We start from the raw sequence: 23,605 nt of genomic DNA on the forward strand, positions 1-23,605 counted from the left end.
ATGTTTCTCTTAAATATTACAAAAACTCTTGTAAGATAGAGATTATTAGTACAATTATACTGTTGAAAAACAGTTGTAACAGTTTCAGCTGTTCAGAGAAGTAACTTGTGCAAGATCAGAAATTTAGTAAGCCTATATTTTTCCCATTCCATACATTACTTCCCTGATAACAATAATAAAATATACTGTATGTAATATTGATGATTATGATACCATACAGGGAGATCAACTGGTACAAATTACCCTGACTCTGGCTGGACGCAGTGGCTCACTCCTGTATTCCTAGCACCCTGGGAGGCCAAGATATGGGGATCACTTGAGGTCAGGAGTTCGAGACCAGCCTGGCCAACATAGTGAAACCCCATCTCTACTAAAAATATAAAAATTAGCTGAGCATCATGGCACATGCCTGTAATCCCAGCTACTCAAGAGGCTGAGGTGGGAGGATCACCTGAACCCAGGAGGCAGAGGTTACAGTGAGTAGAGATCACACCAGTGCACTCCAGCCTGGATAACCGGGCAAGACACTGTCCCAAAAAAAGAAAAACATACTATCCTGCCTCTATAACAATGGGCACTGATTAGTCAAACCCACATGGTTATCTGTTCTACAATTATTTTCATAAGAGGTGTTCTGATAAAAATAAGGGAAACTATAAAATCCATTCATGATATCCTTCTCTTTGTCCTCTGGCTTTCATTGGCTGAAATGAGAAAGTGTGAAACACATTTTTTTTTTTTTGAGACGGAGTTTTGCTCTTGTAGCCCAGGCTGGAGTGCAATGGTGCCATCTCGGCTCATCGCAACCTCTGCCTCCCGGGTTCAAGCGATTCTCCTGCCTCAGCCTCCCAAGTAGCTGGGATTACAGGCATGCGCCACCACACCCAGCTAATTTTGTATTTTTAGTGCAGACCGGGTTTCTCCATGTTGGTCAGGCTGGTCTGGAACTCCCCACCTCAGGTGATCCCCTGCCTTGGCCTCCTAAAGTACTGGGATTACAGGTGTGAGCCACCGCACCAACCTGAAACACATTTTCAAATCACCTATTCTCTTTGGATATGGGTCAGAGGAACTTAAGTCTACTGCCTAGATTAGGGGGAAGGGGCAAAATGAAGAGGGCAGGATTCAACCGTGGGCAATATATGGAGTATGTGGCCTCTGCCTCCAGGATCTCCCTCCCCACAACTCTTCTGGGAGAAAAATTCTAAGAGGAGCACAAACGTGGACACACTCCAAAAGACACACAGGAGCTCCAGCGGGGCTAAAAAGGTGGGTGCTGGGGTGGGATTAGCGTTGGTAACAAACGTGCTGCCGTTTCACGAGTCTGGATTGCAAGAGAGTACATCCCCGAGACAGACATACAACCCTCCCTCTGTCCATCCCAGTCTGGCACAGGGACTGAGCACAAACAAACCCTGTTCTCAACAGGCAGCCAAGAAGCCACATAAAACGTTCAATTCTTAACACCGCCTGCCCATTAGGGTGGAACAGAAGGTTCTGAAGGACGATTCTCTTTAACTATTGTAAAAGCTAAATTTCCCTCATTGCGGATTATCAAAACAAAAATTGCTTTCAACACTTGAGGGGTTTGTTCATTTTGTGTGATCTAAATTGTCCAATGCAATCCTCAGATGAAGATCATCAACTGGCGTGCAGCTGGAAGAATGAAGCCAACAGCAAACGCAATGCACAAAGGCTTACACAGAATCCTGCTGTGTGTGGTTTGGACTCCTGGCTCCTGCTGCTTCTCTGGTCTCTCTGTGGTTTGGCAGTGTAACCCTCCATGATTCTGTAAAGTAATAAATCCTCTTTTTTTTCCCTATGAAAGTGGTGAGCTGGACACCACCAACACCTCTAACAACTGACCTACTACACTCATCACACACCAATCAGGCACCTGAAGAAAAACAGGAGTCGGTGACTAATCTAGAAAGCTCGTGGAGACCTGGCCCATGAGGGAAGGGGAGGCGGCGGGGAGATTTCCTGTGAGTCATGTCATCCTTTCCAGCGTTTCAACACCCCACAGGCCCTAAACCAGAAAAACTGTCATACTTAAACCAGCTTCAACTTCTCCTAATTTAATCCAGACAGCTCTGAATATGCTCAAAAACTTTTCAACTTCCACTACCACACAAGAACTAAATGAGGATTATTGGGGAACCTGCCAGAAGCCAAAACTCTGTCAGTCTCATGTGGGATCTTTAAATCCAGGTAAGTTGCAATATGTATAGAGCCATCTGTTTAACAGGAAAATAATATGGAAAAGGTGGGTATTTCACAGAACAGCAGCTCTTCACAGAAGTACACTAAGGCTGGCTGGGTGTGGTGGCTCACGCCTGTAATCCCAGCACTTTGGGAGGCCAAGGCGGGTGAATTACCTGAGGCCAGGGGTTCAAGACCAGCCTGACCAACATGGTGAAACCCTGTCTCTACTAAAAATACAAAACTTAGCCAAGTGTGGTCGTACAGACCTGTAATCCCAACTCCTTGGGAGGCTGACGCAGGAGAATTGCTTGAATCTAGGAGGCGGAGGCCGCAGTGAGCCGAGACTGTGCCACTGCACTCCAGCCTGGATGAAAGAGACTCCATCTCAAAAAAAAAAAAAAAAGTACACTAAAGCCAATAAACACACACACAGACCCAACTTCATTAGTGATCAGGCATATGTAAATTAAGATGTTATTTTACATTCATTTGACCGTCAAAAATTTTGAAGCCTTGGCCGGGTGCAGTGGCTCACACTTGTAATCCCAGCATTTTGGGAGGATGAGGCAGGTGGATCAGTTGAAGCCAGAAGTTCAAGACCAGTCCAGCCAACATGGTAAAACCATCTCTACTAAAAATACAAAAATTAGCTGGCCGTGGTGGTGTGCCTGTAACTCCAGCTACTCAGGAGGCTGAGGCACGAGAATCATTTGAAACTGGGAAGCAGTGAGCCAAGATCACGCCACTACACTCCAGCCTGGGTGACAGAGCGAGACTCCGTCTCAAAAAAAAAAAAAAAAAAAAAAAATTAAAGCTTGACTAGAAGTTGTTTTACAGGATTTCTCACATACAGCTAGTGGGAGTGAAAAAAAAAAATTAATTTTTTTATTTTTTTGAGCCAGAGTCTCACTCTGTTGCCCAGGCTGGAGTGCAGTAGCATGATGTGGGCTGAGTGCAGTAGCATGATGTGTGGGCTGAGTGCAGTAGCATGATGTGGGCTCACTGCAACCTCCGCCTCCTGGGTTCAAACAATTCTCATGCCTCGGCCTCCCAAGTAGCTAGGATTACAGGCAATGTGCCACCACACCCCTCTAATTAAATTTAATTTTTTTAAATACAGCCTCACTCTGTCACCCAGGCTGGAATACAGTGGCGTAATCTCAGCTCATACAGCCTCCACCTCTTGGGCTCAAGCAATCCCCCTACCTTAGCCTCCCCAGTAGCTAGGATTACAGGTGTGTACCACCATACCTGGCTAATTTAGGAGTGGAAATTGGTACGACTGCTTTGGAAAACAGTTTGGCATTATTCTATGAAGTCTAACAATCACATTCCCTATAAACCAGCAATTCTGCTCCTAGATATATGTGTATGTGCATGTCTGTGAATGAAAGAAGCCCTTTACACATGATCAATAGGAGACCTGCAGAAGAATGTTTCTAGAAGTCTGTACACAATAGCAAAAAACCTGGGAAAAACCCAAATGCCCATCAACAGCATGAATGAATAAAGTGTGGTATATTCACAGGAAAGAATATTATATAGAGTCAAAGTGAGTGTTTGTATACAGCATCAGCATCTGCAACAATATGAATTAATTTTAGCAATGTGATATAAGGGAATATAAATCTCACCAGATTATAGAGCATGATATCCTTTTTATCAAGTCAAACATGATAATAAAAGCATACTTTTTAGAAATACAGAGGTACGAAGCAGTATTAAAATGAGAGCAACGGAATAGTGAAAGGAAAATTCCAGATTGTGACTATCTCTGGTCTAGGTACATGTAAATTCTAGCTTTAGAGCTAGATGGGTTTATGGGAACTTACTACATTAAAAAATCAATTGAGGCTGACCGGGCGCAGTGGCTGACGCCTGTAATCCCAGCACTTTGGGAGGCCGAGGTGGGCAGATCACCTGAGGTCGGGAATTCAAGACCAGACTGACCAACATGGAGAAACCTTGTTGGTCTACTAAAAATACAAAATTAGCTGGGCTAATCCCAGCTACTCGGGAGGCGGAGGCAGGAGAATCGCTTGAACCCAGGAGGCGGAGGTTGCAGTGAGCTAAGATCACACCATCACACTCCAGCCTGGGCAACAAGAGCAAAACTCTGTCTCAAAAAAAAAAAAAAAAAAAAATTAATTGAGGCTGAGCAGAGTAGCTCATGCCTATAATCCCAGCACTTTGGGAGGCTAAGGCGGGAGGATCATTTGAGCCAGGTGTTCAAGATCAGCCTGGGCAAAATAACAAGACTCCATTTCTACAAAATTTTTTTAAAAATTAGGTCTAGTGATGCACCCCTGTAGTCCTAGCTACTCTGGAGGCCAAGGCAGGAGGATCACTTGAGTTCAAGGCTGCAGTGAACTATGATCATACCATGGCACTCTAGCCTGGGTGACAAAGTGAGACTCTGTCTCTTAAAAAATGTGTGTGTGTGTGTGTGTGTGTGTGTGTGTATATATATATATAAATTAAGCCATTCATGGGCCCACAATGACAGTGTATCATAGGCCAGTGATTATGATTAATCCATTTCCATGCAACTAGGGTCTAAAAAATAAATAATGCTCCCAGAAGATGCATTCTATTTATCCTGACTTTATATACTCTTTGCCATTCCTAGAGATCCAAATAATCCAGAACAAGCCTACGGATAGACTGCCCAAGGTCTGTTTTTTGTTTTTGACCTATCACAAGAGGCAGAATGGTACAGTGAGTAAGAGCACAGGCTCTGGGGGCCAGACTGCCTGAGGGGGAAGCCTGGTTGCATTCCTTACCACTATGTGACTAATACTGTTAGGGAAAATCACCTCACCCCTCCGTGCTCCAACTTTCACATCTGTGAAATGGCGCTAGCAATAATAGTATTATAATGCATGTCGTAGAAAGTTATTATAAGGGCCAGGCACAGTGGCTCCCACCTATAATCCCAGCACTTTGGGAAGCCGAGGCAGACAGATCACTTAAGGTCAGGAGTTTGAGATCAGCCAGGCCAACATGGTGAAATCTCTTCTCTACTAAAAATACAAAAATTAGCCGGGCCTGGAGGCACACACCTGTAATCCCAGCTACTCAGGAGGCGGAAGCAGGAGAATCACTTGAACCCGGGAGGCAGAGGTTGCAGTGAACTGAGATCGTGCCACGACACTCCAGCCTGGGTGACAGAGCCAGACCCCTTCTCCAATAAATAAATAATAAATAAATAAATAAAGTTATTGTAAGAATTACATGAGTTAATTCACCCTGAGGTCTCAGAATAGTGTGGTTGCTCTCAGTGCACAAAGTAAGCCTTACTCAACAAATGTTATTATTGTTTTTTTTTGTTTTTTTTTTTTTTGAGACGGAGTCTCCCTCTGTCACCCAGGCTGGAGTGCAGTGGCCGGATCTCAGCTCACTGCAAGCTCTGCCTCCCGGGTTTACGCCATTCTCCTGCCTCAGCCTCCCGAGTAGCTGGGACTACAGGCGCCTGCCACCTCGCCCGGCTAATTTTTTGTATTTTTTAGTAGAGACGGGGTTTCACCGTGTAAGCCAGGATGGTCTCGATCTCCTGACCTCGTGATCCGCCCGTCTCGGCCTCCCAAAGTGCTGGGATTACAGGCTTGAGCCACCGCGCCCGGCTCAAATGTTATTATTGTTATTTCTTGCTTGATATCACAGTGAAAAGCTTAGGAAATGCTCTTCCCCCAAGTATATCCTAAACACTTCAGGAGCAGGAATATCCCCACAATTCTCTGGGAAAATCTACTGCATCCACCCAGCACAACACCATCCTCCTTAATAAGGTTAGACTGAAGAAATGAAATCTTTTTTTCCTTAAGTACTCTTACATTTTTAAGAAATGACTAGAAGGTTCACGCCTGTAATCCCAGCACTCTGGGAGGCCAAGGCGGGCAGATCGCCTGAGCCCAGGAGTTCAAGACCAGCCTAGGCAACCTGGCAAAACTCAGCTATTCGGGAGGCTGAGGCTGGAGGATTGCTTGAGCCTAGGAAGTTGAGGCTGCAGGGAGCCATGTTTGTGCCACTGCACTCCAGCTTGGGTGATAGAGTGAGATGCCATCTCCAAAAAAAAAAAAAAAGAAAGAAAGGAAAAAGAAGGCCGGGCGCGGTGGCTCAAGCCTGTAATCCCAGCACTTTGGGAGGCCGATGCGGGTGGATCACGAGGTCAGGAGATCGAGACTATCCTGGCTAACATGGTGAAACCCCGTCTCTACTAAAAATACAAAAAAAAACTAGCCGGGCGTGTTGGCGGGCGCCTGTAGTCCCAGCTACTTGGGAGGCTGAGGCGGGAGAATGGCGTGAACCCGGGAGGCGGAGCTTGCAGTGAGCCGAGATCACGCCACTGCACTCCAGCCTGGGAGACACAGCGAGACTCCGTCTCAAAAAAAAAAAAAAAGAAAGGAAAAAGAAATGAGTAGAAAGAAATTTTGGATTTACCTGTGGTTTTTCATGGAATCTCTCTGTGTATCATTAACATAAATAACCAAGTTTTTGTGACACATCACTTGTCTGATGGCTTTAAATAACATGGGCTCTGGCTGGGTACCGTGGCTCACACCTGTAATACCAAACACTTTGGGAGGCTGAGGCGGGCAGATCACTTGAGGTCAGGAGTTCAAGACCAGCCTGGCCAACATGGTAAAACCCCATCTCTACTAAAAATACAAAAATTAGCTGGGCATGGTGGTGTGCGCCTGTAATCCATGCTACTCAGGAGGCTGAGGCAGGAGAACTGCTTGAACCCTGGAGGCGGAGGTTGCAATGAGTCGAGATTGTGCCATTGCACTCCAGCCTTGGTGACAGAGCGAGACCTCTGTCTCAAAAAAATAAAAAATAAAAAAAAATAACATAAGCTCCTGTCATCATCCAAAATAAACAGCTCAAAATATCTGGATTCAAAGCTTTTATAATTTATTAAAATGAAAACCATTCAAATCTTTATTTGGGATCTATTTATACTTCGACTACAAGCAATTCTAAGAAACTGAGTTATCGGGTTTCTACAGTATTAAGATGGTAGAAATCATAATTTAGAAAGAACACAGGGTTCCAGAGATATGACTGGTAATAGAAAAAAAAAAAAAAATCACATGTGACAACCTGGGAGAAAAAAGGCTGAAAAAAATCAGACAAATATTTCATACCAATGCCTATGAACATACTGCTGCCTCTCAGCAGAAAAAAGTTAACGATGATGATCCTGAATCATGAAGAAAATGCGATACCACAATAAATGTACTGTTTATCAAAAGAGTAGTCTCACATATTTGTCTTAAATATGCCATGAAAATTTTTAAATCATGGTTTTTTTCTTGGCAAAATCTCCAGGATTAGTTGCAAATGGACACACTAAGTAACTAAATGGCTTGGCCTACCCTAAGACAGTTGTTCAGTACACACCAATTAATCCTCAAAGAATTGCTGCCAAAATTATGAATAAATGAATTAGCAAACATTAACAATCCATTACATAGTGTCACTCAATTGGATTTAAAAGTGAATTTTAGGCTGGGCACAGTGGCTCACACATGTAATACCAGCACCTTGGGAGGCTAAGGTGGGTGGATCACTTGAGGTCAGGAGTTTAAGGCCAGCCTGGCCAAAACGGTGAAACCCAATCTCTACAAAAATACAAAATTTAGCTGGACATGGTGGCGGGCACCTGTAATCCCAGCTACTCAGAAGGCTGAGGCAGGAGAATCACTTGAACCCGGGAGGCGGAGGTTGCAGTGAGCCAAGATCGCGCCACTACACTCCAGTCTTAGCAGCAGAGCGAGACTCTCTCAAAAAAAAAAAAAAAAAAAAAAAAAAAAAAAAAAAAGTGAATTTTAATGCTTAAAAGAATGAGTTTTAAATTATCTGGAAAATTAGCCTGTGTGAAATGATTCGTTCTCTCTGATTGTCTTCAGTAAATAACGACATAAGGAAATTTTTATAGCTTTTCTTTTACAGATAGGGACTTACTCTGTCGCTCAGACTAGAGTGCAGTGGAGTGACTTTGAAATACTGGACTCACGAGCTCAAGCGATCCTCCTGCTTCAGCCTTCTGAGTAGCTAGGATTATAGGCCTAAACCACTGCACATGGCTAATATTCTATTTTTTATTTTTTTGTAGAGACAGGACTCTCACTTTGTTGCCCAGGCTGGTCTCGAACTCCTGAGCTCCAGAAAGCTTCCTGTCTCAGTGTCCTAAAGTGCTGGGACCACAGGCATGAGCAAGTCTACTATAGCTTTTATTTTATTTTTTTTTTTTGAGACGGAGTCTAGCTCTGTTGCCCAGGCTGGAGTGCAGTGGCCGGATCTCAGATCACTGCAAGCCCCGCCTCCCGGGTTCACGCCATTCTCCTGCCTTAGCCTCCTGAGTAGCTGGGAGTACAGGCGCCCGCCACCTCGCCCGGCTAATTTTTTTTGTATTTTAGTAGAGACGGGGTTTCACCGTGTTAGCCAGGATGGTCTCGATCTCCTGAACTCGTGATCCGCCCGTCTCGGCCTCCCAAAGTGCTGGGATTACAGGCTTGAGCCACCGCGCCCGGCCTACTATAGCTTTTTAATAAACCTACCAAAACCTACCTACACAAGCAATTTCCTGGGGAGGCAATTCACTTCTTCCAAAAATGTGGCTACCTTCAAAAATAATCTCTGAAAGCTATTCAGAAATAGCCTAATTTTTATTTCAGTCTTAACTCATACATCTCATGGGAGGAACTGCTACCATTTCAGTTCTGTGCCAGGCATAAAGTACTGCAGGAACTTCAAAGATGAATTATCATCTCTGTCCTTAAAAAGGCACCCTCCTAGGCAAGTGATAATTATACTTAGCATTACAATACGAGAAGTGCAATGATGAGGTAGGAACAGGTACACAGAGGGGCACCCAACCGAAGATGTGTGTCAGGAGGGACAGAGAGAGGAAACAGGGAAGATTTCCTACTTGGTGCCAACAGCGAAAGCAATCCCAGGAGGGAACTACAGGTGCAAAGGCGCAGGTATGGTGTGCACAAGGGCAGGTCAGTGTCGCTGGACCGAGTGCCAAGTGAGAGAGGGACACTCTGGGAGGTGAACCTGGAGAGGGAAGTGGGCCAGTGACGGAAAGCCTCACAGTTCATGTCGAGAAGCCTGAACTCTCACAAGATGACAAGTGCTAAATGATTCCATTTATATGAGGTATCTAGAGAAGTCAGATTCATAGAGACAGAAAGTAGAACTGTAGTTGCCAGGGGCTGGGGAGGGCGAGTGCAGAGTTATTATTTGAAATGTACAGAGTTTGGGATAATAAACAAGTTCTGGAAACAGATATGGTGATGGTGGCACAGTATTACAAATGTACTTAATCCCCCTGAATGGTACACATAAACATGGCTAAAATGGTACATTTTATGCTATGCATATTTTACCACAATAAAAAAAAAAAAAAAAACTTAAAAAAGGAATTATTGTGTTCAGGTAAAGAGGAAGAAGAGGAGAGGAGGAGGGGCAGCAGTTTGAGCTCTAACCAATAAACAGTGGCTTTCAGATTTGTTTTAGCTGCAGAACCCTTTCTTCAAACAGCATTGGTATAGACTTAGTAGTTGTGTCTCCTCAAAATTCATATGTTGAAACTTAATCCCTAATGTGATATTACTTGGAGGTGGGGCCCCTGGGAGATGATTAGGTCATGAAGGCGGAGTCTACATAAATGGGATTAGTGTCCTTACAAAAGGGACTCCAGAGAGCTCCCAAACCCTTTTTACCATGTGAGGACACAGCAAGAAAACAGCTGACGATGAACCAGGGGACACCAAGCCTGCAGGCACCTTGGTCTCAGACCTCCCAGACTCCAGACTGTGAGAAATAAGTTTCTTTGGCTTATAAGTTATCCAGTGTACAGTATCATTGTTATTAATCAGGCATAAAAGCCCAACTATAAAACAAGCAATAGCAGCACACCCTGGTGGGTGCCAGAGGCCAGCCTTGAAGCCCACCAGCTCCTATTCCCTACTTGTCTCCCATGGTGAACCCTAAGGAACCTCCAGGGAACCCCAAGAGCCCCTCCAGTTTGCAAATCACTGGGGCAGGTGATGGGAAGAATCCCAAAAGGTTTTCAGCCTGAGCATAATGTAATGAGATTTCTTTCTTTTTTTCTTTTAATTTTCTTGGGTACACTGGTCATATCACCTGAGATTTCTGAAAGAGTAAAGCAGATCTGGGTTTTAGAATCAAATGAAACGATCTCAGCTCTGCCTCTCATCAGCCAACTGTCCTGGGCAAGTTACTTACCTGCTTTGTCTATCAAAACAGAATAAAAAAACTATCTTTGTAGGAGTGTCATGAGGATTGATGAAATGTAAGTAGGGTGCCTGATACACAGCGAATTCTCATTTGATGACAGCTATTAATACTCCTTCGTTTTATTAGGCATCACTCTGACTTCTGTGTAGCGAGATGATTGGGGTCGGGGGTAGATGGAGGCATGGATGGAAGCTATTACTAAGTGAGAGACGATAAAGGCTTAAACTGAATTAGTGACAACAGAGATTGAGGCCAGGTGCGGTGGCTCAAGTCTGTAATCCCGGCACACTGGGAGGCTGAGATGGGCGGATAACCTGAGGTCAGGAGTTTGAGACCAGCCTGGCCAACATGGTGACACCCCATCTCTACTAAAAAAACAAAAATTAGCCAGGCATGGCAGCAGGCACCTGTAATTCCAGCTACTCGGGAGGCTAAGGCAGGAGAATCGCTTGAACCCAGGAGGCGAAGGCTGCAGTGAGCGGAGATTGCACCACTGCACTCCAGCCTGGGCGACAGAGCAAGCCTCCGTCTCGGGAAAAAAAAAATAAAAGACAATAGGGATTGAAGGCAGAGGTAGACTCTGGGACTATTCTGGAAGTGCTGTCAAGACAGGGAATAAGCACTAACTTCCTTCAAGTCAACCAGAAGAAAGAAGCAAAGATGGAATAACCCAAAGGTTGTCTAGAAGTGGTCTAGGGGAAGAAGGAGACTACACCCTGGGGCAAAGACAGGAGCAAGAGGCCCAGTGGAGGGCATCCTGGAGAAAAGCTTTTCAATTCCAGTCTTACCTCTCCCTACAGTACATGCCTGCCCGTTTAACAACTCCCTCCAGTGTTGAGAAATTAATAAAACAGGTTCAGGCTGTCCAGCCAGCAATCATTCCTCACCTACCCTCTCCAAGCTCCTTGGGCTAATGGGCTGTAACCTAGAGAGACTGCCTCCTCCTTCTTTCAGAGCAGCTGATAGGAATAGCTTAGCAGATGGTCACTGAACAACAGAAATCAACAGTGATTCCGTGGTGCCCAAGATTTCTCCATCCTAGGGTGCATCCCCTCCCCTCTACCTAGAGGGACTCAGACCCAAGCCCAGCTATCATCTCTTTCTTCAGCACATAGGGGACATGTCTGAGAATGGTCATCACAGTGATATTTGTGGAGGCTGGGAGTTGGAAACTGTCTGGTTGTCTAACACTGGTGGATGGACCGTGGAACCACAGAATACTCTGTAGCAGGTAAAAACAATAGACTAATCAGTGGTTCTCAACCAGGGATGATTTTTGTCCCCCAGAAGACATTTGGTAATTTCTGGAGACATTTTCGAATATCACAACTGGGAGTGGAGGTGAGGGTGCTATACTGGCACTTATTGGCTGGGGTCAGGGATCTACATCTTGCAGAACAGCCCCAACAAATAATTAATCAACTCAAGGCCGGGCGTGGTGGCTCAATTCTATAAACCCAGCACATTGGGAGGCCGAGGCGGGTGGATCACTTAAGGTCAGGAGTTCGAGACCAGCCTGGCCAACATGGTGAAACTCCATCTCTACGAAAGATACAAAAATTAGCCAAACATGGTGGCAGGTGTCTGTAATCCCAGCTACTCAGGAGGCTGAGGCAGGAGATTCATTTGAACCAGGAGGGGGAGGTTGCAGTGACCCAAGATCATGCCACTGCACTCCAGCCTGGAGTGAGGCTCTGTCTCCAGAAAAAAAAGAATTAGTCAACTCAAAATGTCAAGAAGGCTGAGGTTGGCCAGGCGCAGTGTCTCACGCCTGTAATCCCAGTACTTTGGGAGGCTGAGGAGGGTGGATCACCTGAGGTCAGGAATTCAAGACCAGCCTGGCCAACATGGTAAAACCTCGTCTCTACTAAAAATACAAAAATTAGCTAGGCATGGTGGCAGCTGCCTGTAATCCCAGCTACTTGGGAGGCTGAGGTTGGAGAAAGGCTTGAACCCAGGAGATGGAGGTTGCAGTGACTGGAGATCACGCCATTGCACTTCAGCCTGGGTGACAAGAGCAAAACTCCGTCTCAAAAAAAATAAAAATAAAAATAAATTTAAAAAAAAAAAAAAGAGGCCGGGCGCGGTGGCTCAAGCCTGTAATCCCAGCACTTTGGGAGGCCGAGACGGGCGGATCACGAGGTCAGGAGATCGAGACCATCCTGGCTGACACGGTGAAACCCCGTCTCTACTAAAAAAATACAAAAAAAAAAAAACTAGCCGGGCGAGGTGGCGGGCGCCTGTAGTCCCAGCTACTCAGGAGGCTGAGGCAGGAGAATGGCGTCAACCCGGGAGGCAGAGCTTGCAGTGAGCCGAGATCTGGCCACTGCACTCCAGCCTGGGCGGCAGAGCGAGACTCCGTCTCAAAAAAAAAAAAAAAAAAAAAAAAAAAAAAGAAGAAGGCTGAGGTTGAAAAACACACTAGATGAACAAAATAATATGACTGGGTCACAAACATATAATGCACAGTCAAAATTTTTTCTAAAAAAAGAGATGTAATATTTTATACAATGCCTATTTATTGGTATTAAGGATTCATTCTCAGCCATGCATCACATATTTATTGGGAATCTATTGCAAAGTCAGTAACGTTACAATCAGAATATAGAATGGCCATAACTAGATGATTCCTGATTCCTGGAGTCTAGTAGAATGGGAAGATACTAAATAATTTCATAGTAAAAGGGGGGAAGGGAGGAGAATTTATGAAGATTAGTAGAATCCAGTTTCCCAGTTCCCCAGGGAATTGCACAAGCCACAAAAGATTCCTAACCTTACATCTTTGTTTAAATAACACTATAAAACAATATGTTTTTATGCAGGGCGACATACCAGCTTAGGATTTCTGCTGCATACACAATGAGTGCTCAATAGATGTCTGTTGACTGGATAAGTCTGCACAGTTAAGCAGAACTAAATGACTCCTTCAAAAATGTCTAGGACTTTACCCTTTGGAAGGCGGAAACCCAAATGAAAGGAGAAAGCACAGGTGTATCCCAGACCCGTTGCTAGACAATAATAAGGAGTGTGGGTGTTGGCCGGGCGTGGTGGCCCAGGCCTGTAATCCCAGCACTTTGGGAGGTCACGGCAGGTGGATCACCTGAGACCAGGAATTCAAGACCAGTTCGGCCAACACGGTGAAACCTCATCTCTGCTAAAAATACAGAATTGGCTGGGCACAGTGGCTCACGCCTGTAATCCCAGCACTTTGGGAGGCCGAGGTTGGCGAATCACGAGGTCAGGAGTTTGAGACCAGCCTGGCCAACATGGTAAAACCCTGTCTCTACTAAAAATACAAAAAATTAGCTGGGTGTGGTGACAGACACTGTAATCCCAGCTACTCGGGAGGCTGAGGCAGGAGAATCACTTGAACCCAGGAGGCAGAGGCTGCAGTAAGCCGAGATCGCGCCACTGCATTCCAGGTGGGGCGACAGTGCGAGACTCCATCTCAAAAAAAAAAAAAAAAAAAAAAAAAAATTAAACTGGCTGGGCACAGTGGCTCACGCCTGTAATCCCAGCACTTTGGAGGGGGCAGAGATGAGCCGATCACCTGAGGTCAGGAGTTCAAGACCAGCCTCACCAACATGGCGAAACCCTGTCTCTGCTGAAAATACAAAAATTAGCTGGGCATGGTGGCATGTGCCTGTAATCCCAGCTACTACTAGGGAGGCTGAGGCAGGAGAATCGCTTGAACCCGGGAGGCAGAGGTTGCAGTGAGCTGAGATCACACCACTGCACTGCAGCCTGGACAACAGAGCAAGACTCCATCTCAAAAAAAAAAAAAATTAGCCAGGCATGTTGACCCAGCTACTCAGGAGGCTGAGACAAGAGACTCGTGTGAACTCAGGAGATCACGCCACTGCACTCCAGCCTAGGCGAAACTCCATCTCAAAAAAAAAAACAAAGGAATGTGGGTGTAGACTGACCACCTATTATCCTTCCCTCTTCCAGCCCATGCCCCTTCACACCAAGCCACTTGAAGTTCCTTAAGCAAAACACTTTCTGGCACTTTCAAGCCTAGACTACCCTTCCTCACCTAGGCCACCTGGAAAACTCATTCAGTCTTCATAATCCCGATCACCTTCCCTCTCAAGCTCCCCAACCCTACCTCACCCTGGTAAACTTGGTCTCTGCCCTCTTTGGTGCCATTGCTGAACCTTGCATTTATCTTTATAGCACTTAATATAACTTTTTACGATAATTTGATTACGAGCTTTCTTTAGAGCAGGAACTTAGTCCTGTTCATTATGGCCAAAGAGACTAGTCTGAAGCCTAGAACATTACAGATGTCCAAGGCTTGGTGAATGAAAGAATCAATGAATAAACCATGTCCGGCACTCTGCTACAAAAGGAATATGATAAAATCCATGCCCTCGAAAAGTTTACCATCGTTTGATGGGAAAAAGGATAAATATATAAAACAATAATTAAAGGTTTTTTGCTAGAGATACAAAGTTGATGATTGTTATAAGGAATACGCATTTCTAAAATATGTGAATAGGCCTGGTGCAGTGACTCCAGCATTTTGGGAGGCCAAGACGGGAGGACTGCTTGAGCCCAGGAGTTCAAGATCAGCCTGAGTGACATAGTAAGATTTTGTCCCTACAAAAACTGAAATTAAAAATTAAAAACATATATATGAATAAATTAGGATCTATGTGTCAGAATATAAACTGACAGTATACAATTAAATAATAATACCAGGTACAGGGGCCCACACTTGTCATCCCAACACTTTGGAAAGCCGAGGCAGGTGGATCACTTGAGCCCATGAGTTTGAGACCAGCCTGGGCAACATGATGAAACCCTGTCTCTACGAAAAAAAAAAAAATTAGTAGTGCATGGCAGTACATGCCATAGTCCCAGCTACTCAGGAAGCTGAGGTGGGAGGATCACTTGAGCCACGGAGGTTGAGGCTGCAGTAAGCCATGATCAGCCACTGCACTCCAGCCTGGCCAACAAAGTGAGACCCTGTTTCAAAAATAATAATAATAATAATAATAAACAATTAAATAAGAAGTATTCTCAGATACTCCTGGAAGTCCATGGTCTTCTATCAGAATATTTTTCACTTGAGTTGACAGCAATGACAAAAGCCAAAATTACAGAGTCCACTCAGGAATATATGGTTCTCACTATCATGAATGCCTGGCACATAGTAAGTGTTCAATAAACTTTTATTGAATGAGTGATCTGATATTCCTAATCATAGAGAAAAGATGTCTGTACCCTATGGGGGCAGGTATATTAAGAGCTGGGGTCACTTAGAACATATCCTCCTCATAATGAAAACATAACAAGCTCCAGGCCCCAATATTTTCCCTATATTTAGTATCCAGTTGCCCAAAAAGGCTCTTCTTGCCCCTTTTTGGTAAAAGGTGTAGAAATGAGCTATGTGGTTATAAATCTCTCTCTGTATCTTGCCCATATGGTGATAACACATCATATCCATTCACCAACCTCTTTCTACACTCTCCCACCCTTGGTTCCCTGGCCACAGATGTGGATTCACAAAGCTAAACTCAAACTTGGGACATGAGTTTTGACAACAAAGTTTAAAATATTGAGTATCAGGAGTACTGGATATCTGGTAAACCACTCTTTTCTGATTGCTGGGTCGGACAAAGAGAAACTGCAATCCAAAATCCAAGTGCTTGGATGGCTGCCAGAGGTAGGAATGGAAACTTTAATTAACAAAAGAGCCCAGCCAACCAAACAAGAAGCTCAGCCCAAGACCCTTGGAATAAAGACCAATAAAGGGAAGAGTTCAGGGAGGGAGGCAGAATGGAAAGGAAGCCTTGAGAACCTTTGTCATCGCTCAGTAATTCACTCATTCATTCATTCATGTGCTAAGGGTTGTGGTAGACATAAAAAAGAAAAAGACACCATTTCTGCTGTTAAAGAACTTTGTCCATGGCTAGGCATGGTGGCTCACACCTGTAATCCCAGCACTTTGGGAGGCCAAGGCAGGGGGATCACCTGAGGTCGGGAGTTTGAGACCAGCCTGACCAACATGGAGAAATCCTGTCTCTACTAAAAATACAAAATTAGCCGGGTGTGGTGGCACATGCCTGTAATTCCAGCTGCTCGGGAGGCTGAGCAGAAGAATAGCTTGAACCTGGGAGGCGGAGGTTGCGGTGAGCCAACCTCCATCCAGCCTGGGCAACAAGAGTAAAACTCCGTCTAAATAAAAAAAAAAAATGCACAGAACCGCTATTCCACAAGAAAGGAAAAAGCCCTCAAAGAGATACATAAAAAGGACATTCATAGACAAAAGAAATATCATATTTAGGAGGCTACTAGACTGATTATAAAGCATACCCAGATTCCAAAAGTATCAGAACATTAGGAGAGGAAAAAAAAAAAAAAAAAAAATCAGGCCAGGTGCTGTGGCTCATGTCTGTAATCCCAGCACTTTGGGAGACTGAGGTGGATGGATCACCCGAGGTCAGGAGTACAAGACCAGCCTGGCCAACATGGTGAAACCCTGTCTCTACCAAAAATACAAAAATTAGCCAGGTGTGGTGGCGGGCGTCTGTAATCCCAGCTACTCAGGAGGCTGAGGCAGGAGAATCACTTGAACCCAGGAGGCGGAGGTTGCAGTGAGCCAAGATTGTGCCACTGCATTCCAGCCTGGACAACAAGAGCAAAACTCTGTCTCAAAAAAAAAGAAAAAGAAAAACAAAAAGAAAATCATTGTTAATTCTTATCATATCTTGTTAAACAGACATCTTGCCATATCATCTGCCCCAGCTTCAAGGCCACTGGCATCTCCTGAAGTAATCACCACATGTTCCCATCACCCAAGAATAGAGAGAGCTAATGGTGACAATTAACCCATACGGAGCACTGAAAGGAGCCAGGCATTGCCTACCCTCTCCTGTGCAGTCACCCAATTAATCCTTGTAACAGCCCTACAAGGTAGGTACTGTTATTATCTCCATTTTACAAATAAGAAAACTGGAGCACAGGCTAGGCGTGGTGGCTCACTCCTGTAATCCCACTACTTTGGGAGGGTGGGTCACTTGAGGTCAGGAGTTCAAGACCAGCCTGGTCAACATGGGGAAACCCCATCTCTACTAAAAGTACGAAAAATTAGCCGGGCATGGTGGTACATATCTGTAATCCCAGTTACTTCGAAGGCTAAGGCAGGATAATCGCTTGAACCCGAAAGGTTTAGGTTGCAGTTAGCTGAGATCGAGCCACTGCACTCAGGCCTGGGTGACAGAAGGAGACTCCGTCAGGACGGAAGGACCAACGGACGGAGGACGGACGGAAGGAAGGAAGGAAGGAAGGAAGGAAGGAAGGAAGGAAGGAAGGGAGGGACGGAAAGGGAGGGAGAGAGGGAAAGGGAGGGAGGGAGGGAGATTGAAGCACAGATAAGTGACTAGTCAAGGAAGGAAGGAAGGAAGGAAGGAAGTGAGGGAGGGAGGGGACGGGAGGGGAGGACTGACTTGTCCAAGGTCACCCAGACAGGATTTGAGTCCAGAATGTGAGTGCCCTTAGCCATTACACTGAATTGCCTCCCAGCTGAGAACTTTCAACAAATGTATCAGGACACACAAAACTAGATGCTACAAGGTGGTTTTAAGCCAAGTTTCCCCTTTAAACACATGCATCAATTTCAAACTATATTTATACGATTAAAAAATGCTTACAGCTTTATCGATCTCATTTTTTAAATGGTATGGCTTTTCAGGACATATCTTTCACAATCGTTAAAGGGAAATTCGCTTTGTTAATATGAAAAAAAAATCAAAAGCCTGTTTCATGAGTTGTCAGTGGCCCACGCTGCTCAGACTAGGGCTTGCAGGCATCACCCCTTAAAGATCATCTTGTGGCCTTGGGCAAATTGCTTAGCCTTCTTTGTTTCTCCAGCGATAAAGCGGATATAACAATGGTACCATCTCCTAAAGTGGTGAGGATTCGCTGATATTATCCACATACATTGTTATGCACAGTACCTGACACAGGGCGAATGCCCAATAAATGTCTTTCACAATTTAGGTCCTGGGTTCTCTCATTTCCAGAGTGCAAGTCCTCCAGCAACCACAGAAACGCTTTCTAGAGTCGCTGCCCACTCCTTAAAAACATTTGTCCCTACTTCGCACAGAGCATAGTGATACCACAAACAGGCTTCCCTGGACCCCAGCCCTGGTGAAGGCTATGTCACCTCGCTCAGGCCCAGGAAGAGAGGGCCGGCTCTGGTCTCCCGCCCGGCAGCAGCACAAAACTTAACCAGGATTTCTCAGTTGGGTCAACTCTCGGATCACCGCGCCCGGTCTGGAGGGCTCGGCAGCAGACGGAATGAGGGCGCCGGCGCCAGGAAGTGGCGCTCACCCACCTGCCCAGCCCGAGGTGGGCACTCCTCCTTCACGGCATCCCTGGGGACCTCGTCCCTCCCCGGTGGAACGCCCCAAAGGACCGACCTAACTAACAGTGCCAACAGGGTGGATTTCCCCCAAAATCCTCTAAAATACATTGCCACGATTTCGAAACGGGAGCCGAGGGAGACGCACCAAGTGCTTCCCGAGGCCAGGTAAAGCGCACCATCCCTGTAGCACGTGTTGAGCCCCGAACCGAAGTCCGTGTGGCCGCCCCCTCTGCCTCCCCGCTGGGAGCCTCAGAGCGTGTGCTCAGGGTCCACGTGCGCGTCGGGCCCGCAGCCGCCCACGCGCCCCAGCTGAGCTGCAGCGCGCGCCTTCCACTCACCAGGTGAAGAGTTTGCCTTTTATCGTGCGCAGCAGGCTGTAGAACTCTCCCCCTGCTCCCTCCGCGAGGGGCTCTGGGGCGCCGGGGCTCGCCGGCGAGTCTGCCTCCATGGGCGCCCTTACGCGTCTCCGGCGCCCAAAACCCCCGAAGTGCTGGGTCCCGGAAGACGGGAGGCGGCGCCTGTGCGGTCGGCGGGGGCTCGGCTCTGGCCCTGCGCTCCCTCCCTCGCTTGCTCGCTCGCTCTCTCGCTCGCCTCCCTCTCGCTCCTCCGCCAGCGTCCCTCTCGTTCCTCCGCCCGGCTCCTTCAGCGACCAATCATGAACTGTCAAGCCCTAAGGGCCAGACAATACATTTGCAGATTACAACCTGGCACCTCCAGGGTGGCAGGAGGAGAAAGGGCAATTTTTCTTTTTTCGTCTTGGCAGCTGAGCCTCATTGTTGAGCGACACCCAATGTGTCTTTCAGGTTTTTAGGGTTCCTTGTTTGAAATCACAAGATACGGTAACACTAGGTTATTGTAGGTGATTCCTAAGCTAAGAAGCGGTGAGTGAGCAGTGAGTTAGAAGCAGTGAGTGAGCCAGGACAGTGAGTGAACTAACTGGTGAGTGAGCTAGCTGGAAGGACTGGCTGACCCCTCCTCCTCCCTCACACTCTCCCTCCCTCTGGCTGATTTGCGCAAGATCGCTTCATTAAAATAGCTGAAGGCTGGCCGGGCTCTCGAGAGGCTGAGGCAGGAAAAACGCTTGAACCCGGGAGGCGGAGGTTGTGAGCCGAGATCGCGCCTTTGCACTCCAGCCTGGGCAACTGAGCGAGACGTCGTCTCAAAAAAAAAAAAAAAAAAAAAAAAAAAAAAAAAACCTGAAGGCGATTCAGGTCTGTGTCGCTTTTCCCTGCAATACATGGGTAAGATCCTAAAAAGATCTTGGAAACGTGCCTTTGTGGCGTGGATGGAGGCGTGTCTCCTTCCTCGCGGTGTGTTGGTTTTGTCTTTCAGTATTCAGTTGTCTCCGCCGTGCCAGGGAGGGAGACGGTGCCAAACCCCAGCGCTCGGCTGGGATGTCCTGCCCTGGCCACGCCTTCCGAGGCTTCCACGGGCCAAAGAGGGATTAAGAGACACTAAGCTGGGGTCGAAAACTTCCCGTCACTGACCCCCTGCTTCCGGAAAGGAGGAGATCCAGAAAACAAAAGAAAAGGTGTTGGGACCTTTTTTTTTTTTTCCTGGCCACCTGCTTTGGGGTTTGGGGTGAGACAAAATAAACGTATGTTCAAATAGGCTATGCAGACGAGCTGGCAATTCTGTAAAAGGAGTCTAAGAAAAAAGAATAGCTTTCGAAAATGAAATATGGCTTCAGGAACCCCAAGTTTCGCAGCTGCAGGAACCTCAAAAAAACCTTTGAAACTAAGAACGTGGTCATCCGTAGAGGAGTAATTATTATAATACAAGCATATCATGAAACAAGAGGACATTAGAAGCACATTTAAGATCTCACTTTTGTAAAGTAAACAACTCATTTAACCCTGCATATTGACAACGTTGAATTCTACCTGAGCCCTGTGCTCCTAGAAAATAATGACAATTAAGAAACCTTACTACGCTGGGCGCGGTGGCCCACGCCTGTAATCCCAGTGCTTTGGGAGACCGAGGCGGGCGGATTACCTGAGGTCAGGAGTTCGAGACTAGCCTGGCCAACATGGCGAAATCCTGTCTCTACTAAAACTACAAAAATTAGCCAGGCGTTTTGGTATGCGCCTGTAATCCCAGCTACTTGGGAGGCTGAGGCAGGAGAACCGCTTGAACCCGGGAAGCAGAGGTTGCAGTGAGCCGAAATGGCGCCATTGCACTTTAGCCTGGGCAACAGAGTAAGACTGTCTCAAAGAAAGCAAGAGAGAGAGAGAGAGAAAGAAAGGAGGGAAGGAAGGAAGGAAGGAAAGAGAGAAAGAAAGAAAGAAAGAAAGAAAGAAAGAAAGAAAGAAAGAAAGAAAGGAAGGAAGGAAGGAAGGAAGGAAGGAAGGAAGGAAGGAAGGAAGGAAGGAAGGAAGGAAGGAAGGAAGGAAGGAAGGGAAGGAAGGAAGGAAGGAAGGAAGGAAGGAAGGAAGGAAGGAAGGAAGGAAGGAAGGAAGGAAGGAAGGAAGGAAGGAAGGAAGAAAAGAAAGAAAGAAAGAGAAAGGAAGGAAGCCGGGCGCGGTGGCTCACGCCTGTAATCCCAGCACTTTGGGAGGCCGAGGCGGGCGGATCACAAGGTCAGGAAATCGAGACCACGGTGAAACCCCGTCTCTACTAAAAATACAAAAAATTAGCCGGGCGCGGTTGGGGCGCCTGTAGTCCCAGCTACTCGGGAGGCTGAGGCAGGAGAATGGCGTGAACCCGGGAGGCGGAGCTTGCAGTGAGCCGAGATCGCGCCACTGCACTCCAGCCTGGGCGACAGAGCGAGACTCCGTCTCAAAAAAAAAAAAAAAAAAAAAAAAAAGAAAGAGAAAGAAAGGAAGGAAGGAAGGAAAAGAAAGAAAGGAAGGAAGGAAGGAAAGAAGGAAAGAGAGAGAAAGAAAAGAAAGAAAGGAAAAGAAAAGAAAAGAAAAGAAAAGAAAGGAAGGCAGGCAGAGACAGAGGCCGGGCGCGGTGGCTTACGCCTGTAATCCCAGCACTTCGGAAGGCCGAGGCAGGTGGATCACCTGAGGTCGCGAGTTCAAGACCAGCCTGACCAACATGGAGAAACCCCGTCTCTACTAAAAATACAAAATTAGCCGGGGTGGTGGCGCATGCCTGTAATCCCAGCTACTCAGGAGGCTGAGGCAGGAGAATCGTTTGAACCTGGGAGGCAGAGGTTGCGGTGAGCCGAGATCGCGCCATTGCACTCCAGTCTGGGCAAAAAGAGCGAACCTCCATCTCAGAAAAGAAGAAAGAAAGGAAGAAAGAGACAGAGAGAGAGATAAAGAGAAAGAAGAAAATAAACCTCCCACCTTTTTTTTTTAATCAAAGATTTTGGTTGAATTTCCCTTCCTCATACCTCTGAACTTTCACCCACCCTGACCTCGAGCCCAGGTAACCCCTCCTTAGTAGCCCCTCCTGAGAAGTAGCTGGCCTCAGGGTGAAACATTCTATGATCTACTATTCAAGGGAGCCACCTTTTCATTCCACTTCCCATGGGTAGAGAATAGACCCTTTCCTCCTACTGCAGGAACCCTTCCCCGTAGTCCCCACCCATCCCCATTTGCAATAATCCCTTCAAATAAAGTCTCTCCTTAACCAAATTTGATTTGTTTTTTATTTGCAATATATACAGTAGTCACCCCCTTACCTGAGGTTTTGATTTCCACAGTTTTAGTTACCACGTCCAATTACCCTCTGAAAATAGATGGCTGTAGTAAGATATTTTGAGAGAGAGACCACATTCACATAACTTTTATTACAGTATATTGTTATAATTTTTCTATTTTATTATGAGTTGTTAATTTCTTACCGTGCTAATTTTATAAATTAAATTTTATTATAGGTACGTATAGGAAAAAAATATATACTGTATAGGGCTGAATACTATCTGCAGTTTCAGACATCCACCAGGGGTCTTGAAACATAAGGGAGGACTACTATGTTTGATTATGTGAATATGAAGAAAAATATAAGATACACATCAACACAAGTAACTTTAAAAGAGGGTGCGGGGCCAGGTGCGGTAGCTCATGCCTGTAATCCCAGCACTTCAGGAGGCTAAGGCAGGAGGATTGTTTGAGCTCAGGAGTTTCAGACCAGCCTGGGCAACATAGTGAGACCGTCTAAAAAATTTAAAAAAAAAAAAAAAAAAAATCTCTGGCACATATAATAGAGTCCCTTTTTTTTTTTTTTTTTTTGACGGAGTCTCTCTGTCCTCAGGCTGGAATACAGTGGCCCCATCTTGGCTCACTGCAACCTCCAACTCCCTGGTTCAAACGATTCTCCTGCCTCAGCCTCCCAAGTAGCTGGGACTACAGGCAGGTGCCCATGCCTGGCTAATTATTGTATTTTTATTTAGAGACAGGGTTTGTTGTTGGCCAGGATGGTCTTGATCTCCTGACCTCATGATCCACTTGCTCAGCCTCCCAAACTGCCGTGATTACAGGTGTGAGCCACCGCGCCCCGCCAATAGAGTCCCTGTTATGTAAAATGTATGCTTTTGTATAAATACCTAAGATTAAAAGATGGATTTATACATTGTAGCAAGTTGAATAATGTCCCCCAAAATATCCAGGTCCTAATCCCTAGAACCTGTGAATGTTGCCTTGAGTAGCAAAGTGGACTTTGCAGATGTGATTAAGTTACACACTGTGTGGCCAGGCATGGTGACTCATGCCCATAATCCCAGCATTTTGGGAGGCCGAGGCGGGTGGATCACGAGATCAGGAGTTTAATACCAGCCTGGCCAAGATGATGAAACCCCATCTA

General features: G+C 46.0%; 1 protein-coding gene across 3 annotated transcripts in view; it reads right to left on the reverse strand.

Annotated features, from left to right (window-relative positions):
• The window catches only part of LOC105493661 (solute carrier family 35 member F2), a 69,795-nt gene extending 47,289 nt beyond the window's left edge, over nt 1-22,506 (reverse strand). The window contains exon 1 of one of the 3 annotated variants that reach the window (XM_071075534.1): nt 22,485-22,506. Coding sequence is in view for 1 of the 3 variants with exons in the window: in XM_071075532.1 (XP_070931633.1) it covers nt 19,189-19,298 (110 nt within the window). In the remaining 2 variants the exon portion in view is untranslated. Of the gene's footprint in view, nt 1-19,188; nt 19,820-22,484 lie in introns of those variants that run through there. The other 2 variants (XM_071075532.1, XM_071075533.1) reach the window with 2 other exon arrangements.
• Between the last annotated feature and the right edge of the window lie 1,099 nt (nt 22,507-23,605).

Source organism: Macaca nemestrina, chromosome 12 (assembly GCF_043159975.1).
Source record: "Macaca nemestrina isolate mMacNem1 chromosome 12, mMacNem.hap1, whole genome shotgun sequence".
NCBI lineage: Eukaryota > Metazoa > Chordata > Mammalia > Primates > Cercopithecidae > Macaca > Macaca nemestrina.